Genomic DNA, 10,100 nt, shown 5'->3' with positions numbered 1-10,100 from the left:
TCCACCACCAAGTAAGTGTGTGGAGGGTGTGTAAAGGAATAAAGAAGGTGTAAGAAAAATGTAAACCCTTAGGGGACACATTAGAAGCTTCCACTGAAGTACAACTTTTTTGATTGAAAGTTAATTCTTTGTAATTGAAAAATCTGCTATTATATTTTTGGTTCAGAATTCATCTCCTTTGTTAAAAAAATACACTGTTGTTTCGTTGAACATTCGTATTTTTGGATAGAAAATTGTTCCTTAAGAATTTAAAATTCATCTTTTGATAGAAAGGTTGTAGTTGGTTGAAAATTTGAATATGTGGTTAAAAAGCCATCTTTTTTTTTGTCAAAAATGTAACTGATTTGTTGAACATTTGTCTTTTTGAATAGAAAATTCGCCCTTTTGGATCAAAACTGCGTATTTTGGTAGAGAAATCCTCTTCTGCGATCGAATGTCTATTCTTTTTATTTGAAAAGTCTACAATTATATTTTGGGTTCAGAATTGATCCCTTTTGGGTACAAATTCTACTAATTGTTGGATAATTTTATTATTTCGTTACAAATTTAACTATTTTTTTGGAATGTTTTCTTTATGGTCGAAAATTCTACTTTTTTTTCCTTTTGGATTGAAAATTCATCTTTTGGTAGAAACATGATCTTTTTTGGTAGAGAATTCAAATACATATTTTATTTAAAATAAAACTGTTTTTTGGTCCAAGTTCAATCTTTGTTATTTAAAAATTCAGTCATATTGTTGAAAATTTATCTTAGTAAGTTGAAAATTCGTCTATTTGCTTACACATTCAAATTTTGTTGTCAAAAATTCATTTGGTCAAACATTCACCTTTATACGTTGAAACTTTAATTTATTGTTATAAATTCATCTTTTCGGGTTTAAAAGTTAAATGTTTTCTAAAACATTCATCTTTTTGGATAGGAAACTGAAATATTTGGTTGAAAATCAATAATTTTCTGAGCGTAAATTCAACTATTTGGTTGAAAATGCAATATGTTTCGATTTAAAATCTTAGGAGAGTGGTACCTAAATTAATTTTATTTAAATATGTGTGTTTCCTTATTATTCGGTTATTTTCTTTAAAAATCACCTTAATTCTTCTATTTTAAGAGCATTTGGGGCGGTGAAGTCAGAAAATGGTACAATATTAGATTTCTGGTTTTCGATTAAACAATAATGGTTAGGGAAAAAGGAGAAATTGGTCAGGGAATTTGAAAATGAAATTTTTTTGGCCGTCCAATTTGGTGAAGGGTGAAATCACTTTAACAACCCTTTACATTAAGTATTTTGCTCTGAATAATGATTAAGTGGGAATAATAAGTAAATTCTCCCTTTTCAGAATTCCAATTACCGAGTTGCAGCGATTATGTGGATAATTATAAGGAAAACACTTCTAATAATGCTCCATTCTTTAGTGAAGAATCTTTATTATCAAAACGAGACAGATCTCCAACTATAGTATTACGACTGTCGGACAGTCAAAATTATAATATTGAAGTCCCTGATACTACACGGAGCAACAATTTATCAAACTACAGATGTAATGATAAGTCAGTTGGGTCCAAAACTTCAGAAAAAAGCGAAGTCATCATAATCAGCGATTCGAGCGACAATGATGAATTTCCGTCAAGAAAGACCGAGACTTCTCGATTCGCTACCAGCACTTTTAAAAATATTCAGGCAAGCGTTAGTATTTCATCTTCAACGGATGAATCGGACACGAGGGACGATTTTAATTCAAGGAAAAATGAGTCAAAGAAATTGAATCACGATAAAGGAAGAGGAAGATTGCTCAGTAATTTTAAACATAATATTAGTTCTTTTAAAGCAAAACAGAGATGCAGTATTTTGTACACGTCGGACGATACCGCTTCGACAGCTAGTTCAAGCAAAAGTCAAAGTAAAAGCTCATCATCTAGGAAAAGTAAAGATTCACATTCGTCACTTTCACATGTGAGTCCAACTCCTCGTTCAGTCGGTTCCAATAATTCAATTAAGAGTCACAAGAGCGTTAGCAAGTATGTTTCCAAGCAAGTCGAGAGAATAAGAGACCACGCGACAACATCTGGATTTGGAACGAGCCCGAGTTTCTGCAGCACCAAGTATCAAAAAGTTTTCCCAAGGAGAATCTCGAATCGAGGCACACAGCTGACAAAGTTGGATGCCCTCAAGATTTTAAAAGCTGTCAAATCCAAGAGGGTGAAATACTTTTCCCCTAGTAGCAGCGACAAGAGTCAAGTCTCAGAAACTCCGGATTTTGATGAAGAAGTTCGAAAGGATAAACCAAAGAGATCAAATATCATCGAGGAGACTGACTCGGAGGTTGACGAAGTCGTTGAGAAAAGTATTATACAAAACACACCAGAAGTATCAAAGCGAAAAACCTCGGTCAGCAGATTCCTTAAGACTCCTGTTAATATTCAGGAGATGGCATACAATGATCTTTCGGAAAGGAAGCGAAAGGAAATCGCAAACTGGCTTATGACGAATTCTCCTGACTCTAAAAACGAAAGTTCGTTAAGTCACATTTCTGAAAGTAATAGGAACAGTCTTAGTTCTGGAAATAGTAGCTTGGAGCGACTGGAAGCCAATTTCGAAACACCAAATAATAGGGAGAAGTTTAAGAGAAAGGTTATTGACGATAGAGAAGTAAATTATACTGAGCCAAAGACTCCGACGAATGTTTTTCTGCCTGATGTTTTGAATGGCGTTGCACTAGGGGCTACTGATAAACGAGTTAATATTCGTACTCCTAAAAAAAGTCCTGAAACTCCTATTCCTAAGACTGCTATATCTACTGTAAAAAGCCGGCAGACTAAAATAGACGATTATTTGAGGAAAACTAAGACTTCTTCGGGGCAATATATTAACGAACTAACATCTGCAAATAAGACGATAAAGAAGCCTCCAGCTTCCAAAGAGTTGAACTCGGAGGATGTCCGAATTGAAGACTGCGTTGATATTTTGGATAAATTGTATGGAGATACGTGGAGAGCGAAGGCTGATGCAATTTTAACGGAACCGAGAAGAAAACCTGTTTCGAAAAAAGATCGAGGCGTGCAGACGGAAAGGTGAATTATTATTTTTATTTCTTTTCTCAAGAATTGCTCTTCTTTTTTCTTCTCTTTTCAAGAAACTTTCAAGTTTTTTTCTTTTAAATTAGAGCTGAATTAATCGAACCTAATACAAATCAGGTCAAGTTAAAGGTAAAATATCAATTTCATGAAAATATATTGCAAAAAACGTCAAATTGAGATGGTGCCTACTGTCTATCCTATTTGGAAAACTTGGACTAGTCCAGGAATTTTTATTTATCTGGAAAAACACCTGGAAATTACAGGAATTTCTTTTTAAGCCAGGGAAATTCTCGATAACGTATTTAATATTTTCATAAATTGCCATATAAAATTAAATAACAATGATTCTTCATTTGTAAAAGTGGCTTTTTATTATTGTTATTAACTATTTTGTTGAATATTCGTTCTTTTTTTTTCTTTGAAATTAATTTTTTAAACAGAGAACTTGACTGTCCCAGTAGAATATCCGGTCATTTTAGTTTTTAGTCATTCAATTTTTTGGCTGAAAAATTATATTTTTTATTTGAAAATCTATCTATTTTTGTAGAAATTATTCTTCTTTGTTGCAAATTATCATTCGTTAAAAATTCAATTCTAATAATTACACTATAAAATTTAATAGCAACGATTCTTAATTTGTAAACGTAGCTTTTTATTACTGTATTTAATTATTTGGATGAAAATTCGTTTTTTTTTCTTTGAAATTAATTTTTTAAACAGAGAATTTGACTGTCATAGGAGAATATTCCGCCATTTTAGTTGGAAACTTATCCCTTTGGTTGAACAATAATTTGTTAATTCGAAACATAAATATTCCATTTTTGGCTTAAAAATGATCTTTTTTGGTTGAAAGTTTATATTCATCGTTGGAAATTCAATCATTCTAGTTAAAGATTGCTCATTTTAGCTGAAATTCATATTTTTGATTTAAAATTGAACAACAATGGTTCTCCATTTGTAAAAGTAGCTTTTTATTACTGGATTGTATTATTTGGTTGAAAATTAGTTGTTTTTTATGTTCTTCGAAATTAATCCTTTAAACGGAGAATTTGACTGCTCCAGTAGAATATCCCGTCATTGTTGTTGGAAACTCATCTTTTTGGTTGGACATTAATTTTTTAACTCAAAACTTAAGTATTCAATTTTGGACTGAAAAATTATCTTTTTAGATGAAAATCTACCTCTTTTGGTCAAAGTTATTCTTCGTTGAAAATTCAATTATTGGATTATTATTGAATAACAATGATTCTTCATTTGTAAAAATAGCTTTTTATTGTTGTATTTACTTATTTTGTTGAAAATTCGTTTATTTTTTGTTCTTTGAAATTAATTTTTTAACTCAAAACTTAAGTATTCAATTTTTTTCTGAAAAATAATCTTTTTTAATCGAAAATCTATTTTTGCACAAATAATTATTCTTTGTTGGTAATTAATATTCTTCGTTGAAAATTTTAATGTTCTGGTTAAAGATTGATCATTTTATCTGAAATTTATCTTTTTGATTTAAAAATCAACCATTCCAGTTAAAAATTTCTTATTTTAGTTGAACATTGATCACTCTATTTAAAAATGTAACTATTTTTTGAAAATTAGTTTTTTTGTTTGTGAAAAATGATTTTTTTTTAACTGAGATCTCAACGGTGGCAGTTGAACATTCCATTATTTTAGTTGAAAATTTAGCTGACAATTTGATTGAAAATTAATTTTTCTTCTCTAATATTGAACTATTTCGATAAAAGTTCATCTTGGTTGAAAATTATCTTTTTTGTTGAAAATTTATTTTTTCGTATTTAAAAGTCAGTTGGTTTTTAAAACATTCTGCTTTTTATCTCGAAAACTCAATGTTTTGTTAAAAATTAATCTCTCTTGGTGAAAAGACAATATATTTCTACTTGAAATTTAAATAATTTAAAGCGTTTCATATTCAATTCAATATGGTATCTGCATTCATTTGATTACAAGATACCTATAATTTCAGGAAAGTGAAACCTAGAGTGAAAGGTCGATTAAATACAGAATCAGACAGTGAAGAGGATTTCGAATTTGGAAAATGTAAGTAAGGCACTGCGGAGAAAGAATTCTGTTGCATTTGAGAAACATCCGCCAAAATGAAGTGTAAAATAAATTTTTTTGACTAAAAAAAATTTCAATTTTAGTTGTGAAAAATATAAAACCAACCCTAAATTCAACAACGAGAATAGGACCACAGGGAGCAAAAAGCACAAATTTGACCAGAAGGACGAAACCAAAGGAACCATATCTGAAATCTGGCTTTATAAACGATGAATCTTCGAGTGGTGGTAGTGGAAGGAGTTCATATTACACAGCCCGCACAAATCCTCTATTAAATAATAAGAAAAAACCAACTGCTGCGCCTGCATCTGCATCGACTCTAAGGTTTCTATAATTTTCTGTACTAGTAATGACAAATTGTCACCTTAATTTTAATGTTATCTAATTTTCCGTTTCTTTTCATAGAGTGATGGCAATCTGTGATCCTGAAACGGACGAGGATGGGGAAAATGAAGTCCCAATCTTTCCGAATGACAGACTCAATAGACGAAAATTATCTTTTAGCGAAAGTGACGATGATTCCGCTACTAGCGAATTTGACCCAGACGATATAGTTTCGCCAAAGACTTCGCCAAAAAAGAGTATGTATAATTCTTCTTTAATCGCTAAGTTTTTCGTTAATTTTTCTGTGATGAACTATTTTTCGATACTGATTCGTTGCCAGATGTTTCGAAAACCGCGCATCGTTTTTTGAAAACCTCCCTCAAATCTATTCGGAAAGTTGAAGTCAAAAAAGCACCAAGTTTCTTGGCTTCGCTCTCGACGTCTGTTCCGATGTCGTCTAGTCACCCCGAGGCTAGAGTGTATAAACAGAATTTTAAAAAGTCCAAAGAGGCATTGTGCAAACAACTTTTCTCCATATTCAATGAGAAAGTATTCGACAAGAAACTTCCGGATGATATGCTGATAGAATGGAGCACACGGATGACAGGCACCGCTGGCTTTTGTTATAACAAAAAGTCTATCAGAGCTCTCGGCAGCGTAACGAGATCGAGTAGAATTGTGTTAGCAACTAAGGTCAGTACTTTTATCGAGATTTTTTTTTCAAATTCGAATTCGCATTAACAGGACTCAAATCGTGCGACTTATTCGACTTTTTTTAAATTCTATTTTTACGACTTTTAAAAGGAAAACGCGACTAATCGACTTTTTCCGTTTTTCTCAGAAGATCGCTTAACTTTCTTTCAGTTTGAGTAACATAAACATTTTATAATTAAAATTCAATGCTAGAAAATATACCATTTTAATTGAGGACATTAAAAAATGTATAATTTAGAAATGGACAAATTTCTAGTTTCGTAAATCTGTATTTAAAGTTTGAATTTTTGCAAACCTTTCGATGTTTAAAACGTTTAAAATCAATCAATTTCAAATTCAGTTAGTCTTCAAAGTTTTCACTCTCCTTCCCCTATTCCTTGTTGAAATTTCATTCTTTTTGCATAAAAATTCTACTATTTTGTTGAAAATTAATTTTTTGTTGTTGAAATGAAAGGTCAACTATTTGGTTAAAAATTCACCTGTTTTGTTCAAAATTCGATTCTTTTTATTGCAAGTCCAACTATTTGCTTCTAAATGTAGCTGTTTGATCATATAATTATTTTTTTATGCAACTAGTTTGTTAAAAATTCATCCTGCTTGGTTCAAAATGACCTCTTCCTTGAAAATTCAACTGTCTTTTAAACAAATCGTCTTTTTCGCATGAAAACTCGACTAATTGGTTAAAAATGCAACTGTTTTTCGTAGAGGTTTTACCTCTTTCATATAAAATTTCACCAGTTGGTAGGAAGTTTAATTATTTTCTTTAAAAATCATCTCTTTTGGTCAAAAATTCAATTGTTTAGTTGAAAATTGATCTTTTTGTATAGAAAAATCGTCACCATGGATTGAATATCTATCCTTATGTCTAAAACTTCAGTTACTTTGTTTAAATTGTTTCTCTTTTTCTTGAAATTTTTCAACTATTGGTTTGTTAATGCAATTGTTTGGTAGAAAATTATATTTTTATTTAAATTAAGTATTTGATTGAAGATTAATCTTTCGGGTTTAAGAGTCAGCAGTAAATAATGCGAATTTTTAACTTAAAAAATCCACTCTTTTCTTGAAAATTCGTAGTTTTGATTGAAAATCGTAGTTTTTATTGAAAATGCAACTACTTTGCGTTTCATATTGAATTAAATATTACATATTTTATATTAATTTTATTCACATTCCTCCTTTATTTCCCTATTTCCATGAAAAATCACCCAATTTTCTCTGTTTCGAGAGCATTTTTGGGCTGTGAAGACTGAATTATTAGAAAATCAATAATTTCATATTCAAATTATAACAAAAAATTATAACAATTGTACAGTCTTAAATTTAAAACCTAAATTTTTTTCGTATTTTCATGTTTAAAATCTTCAAAGCGAATGTTCCTGAAATGCAAAATTAATGTAAATTAATTTGAAAATAATCAACGTTGAAAAGTTTCACAATTTGGAAAGAATATTTGAAACCTAGATGTAGAATTCTTTAAGCTGAATGACTATTATTAAAAAATTGTTATAACTTTAAAGTTCATTTTGATTGAGCAAATAATAATTGAAAAACAATAAGCACTATGTACTCTGTATTCCTAAACAAATAAAGTTGTTATATCAGTTATTCAGTGGACTTTTTTCGAAATCTAATGCGACTTTCTTTGTAATTTTACGCGATTAATGGAATTTTTTAAAGCCTTCTAGTCGATTCAAGCACTGCATGAAGCACATTCATTAAAATTAACATAAAAAGTAACAGATTTTCGAGGGGTTGATCTTTCTTTAAATTTTTTTAAAAATATTTTTCAATCTTCGTGAAATATTTTTAATCTAATGTGCACTCAAAAGTCGAGTGTATAACTCCTACAAAATTGCAGAAATGAAATTTTTTAAATTGGAATTATGCTATTTTTCAGATTTGTGACAATCCCGAAAGAGTGAGGGATACTTTAGTTCACGAAATGTGTCATGCTGCCACATGGATAATAAACGAAATTTCAGAGGGTCATGGTCCTCTGTGGAAGGGATGGTAATCACAAATTTAAAGTATATCAAGAATGAAAAGTATTTTCAACATTTTCAAAATATCTTAATTCAGAAAAAAAGGGTGGACACAAAAATTTATTTAATCACTTGAAATATCACAAATTTCATAACAGATGCTGATATAATGCAATTTAAAATAATTTTTCTATCTTTTCCCTTTTTTGAGAAATTATTTACAAAATTAAAATAAGTTCGATTTTCACTTTTTTCAAATATTAAGATAATTTTTCAACCCTTTCAATTATGATACTCAGTTTAAAACGCGTAATTCTATAATATGTTTCATACAAAATTTTTTATTTTAGGTCTTCATTTTTTAGGGTAAATTTTAAATTTAAATAATTTTAAAATGTAGTTTTGAAGACTTGAACAAGTACAAATAAAAAGTAAACAATAATTGGATTTAGAAGACGATTCTGAATTTTTTCAAAATAGTTAAACAAATATAAACATCCAATTGAAATTCTATAAACTATTTAAAAATTAAAAATAACTTCAAATTAACAGATTCATAATCAAGCGATTTTATTAAATCAATATTTTTTAAAATTAAATCTGAATCTTACTGTACAATAAATTCTTTCAAAATGGTAGATGACTGTGAATTTTTTCTTTGATTAAAACGGCCACTCGAAACATACTCGAGTTTTTAAATTATAATCCATTTTTAGGGCAGCAAAGGCAATGAAGGCTTTTCCAGAATTACCGCACATAAGTCGATGCCACGATTACCAGATTAAAACGAAATATACTTATAAGTGCACAACCTGCGGATATTGGTAAATAGAATCCTAAAGGCCTAAATAGAACCCGACTTTTTTGGCGATTCCCTATATATATTTATAATATTTGTCCCTCTTTTCAGCATTGGAAGGCACTCAAAGTCGCTGGACATACAGAAGAAACGCTGTGGATATTGTTACGGAAAATTTGAGGTATTCGTCAACCGAACAACAAAATCTGGTACTGTGCAGAAAACACCGAGTCGCACAAAAGATCCGTCGGCGTTTGCTCTCTTCGTAAAGGAAAATTATAGCTCCGTGAAGCAGAATAGACGAAGCATGAAGCACGGGGAGGTGATGAAGGTTTTAGGTCAGCAATTTTCTGCAGTTAAAATTGCTAAAAATAAGAAGCAAGATGATATTGTTGAGGAGAACGAAAATAATCTCTCTGAATGAAATTCCGAGTTATAGAGTATATTATATATGTGTTCAGTGGATTGCGTTAAGCGATAATCCAGTTTTTTAATTTTAATGTATGTCTTATACTGACATCGTAACAGTTCCGACGTTTTAATGTATATTTGACTTTTAGAAAACATTTTATATGACGGAATGACTGTGCGAGACACTATTTGTAATATAATGACTGATGTTAACTTCTCATTGCCGGACGCGACGTGAGAGGTGTATAAGTATTACACATAGGAATAATTAATATACGAATAATACATTCTAAGAATTTATATAGTTCATATTAATATCGTGCCTCGGATTCTTAAAATAAAATTATCTTGACAAGAATGCAATATATTTTTCATTTCGGAATTGTTTCTTAATTTATCCGAATCTGTTTGTTAATGGGAGTAATATTTTTAAACATTGTGTCTAGTGACCTTGAAAACCTTGAAAACCTAGAACTCTCCTTGAATTTTTTTTAATCCTTGAAAACTTGGAAATCTCTTTGATTTTTTCACGAAAACCTTGAATTTGATTTTTTTTTTTTTTTGAAACAGTAATTTTATCGAAATGCGAAGAGTAATTTAAATCTTTTAGCCTATTGTGAAAGAAATATCTCGTTTAGAAAAAATCTTGCTGCTGACATTTTTTTCCATTTGTCAAGATATAATTTATCTTTTGTTTATTACAGAATAAATAAAGATATTTT

At 30.1% G+C, this 10,100-nt stretch overlaps 1 protein-coding gene across 3 annotated transcripts in view; it reads left to right on the top strand.

Annotated features, from left to right (window-relative positions):
- Nucleotides 1–9,736, top strand: part of LOC117176265 — a 15,566-nt gene extending 5,830 nt beyond the window's left edge. For all 3 annotated transcript variants that reach the window (XM_033366430.1, XM_033366431.1, XM_033366429.1), the window contains 8 exons: nt 1,338–3,069; nt 5,054–5,127; nt 5,232–5,472; nt 5,554–5,729; nt 5,813–6,165; nt 8,084–8,196; nt 8,885–8,992; nt 9,079–9,736. In XM_033366430.1, the coding sequence (XP_033222321.1) occupies nt 1,338–3,069; nt 5,054–5,127; nt 5,232–5,472; nt 5,554–5,729; nt 5,813–6,165; nt 8,084–8,196; nt 8,885–8,992; nt 9,079–9,391 (3,110 nt within the window). In that variant the 3' untranslated portion in view covers nt 9,392–9,736. The remainder of the gene's footprint in view (nt 1–1,337; nt 3,070–5,053; nt 5,128–5,231; nt 5,473–5,553; nt 5,730–5,812; nt 6,166–8,083; nt 8,197–8,884; nt 8,993–9,078) is intronic.
- The last annotated feature ends 364 nt before the right edge of the window (nt 9,737–10,100 follow it).

This window comes from Belonocnema kinseyi, chromosome 7 (genome assembly GCF_010883055.1).
Source record: "Belonocnema kinseyi isolate 2016_QV_RU_SX_M_011 chromosome 7, B_treatae_v1, whole genome shotgun sequence".
Lineage (NCBI taxonomy): Eukaryota > Metazoa > Arthropoda > Insecta > Hymenoptera > Cynipidae > Belonocnema > Belonocnema kinseyi.
Note: the sequence above shows the minus strand (reverse complement) of the source record. Positions and strands in the feature narration are given on the sequence as shown.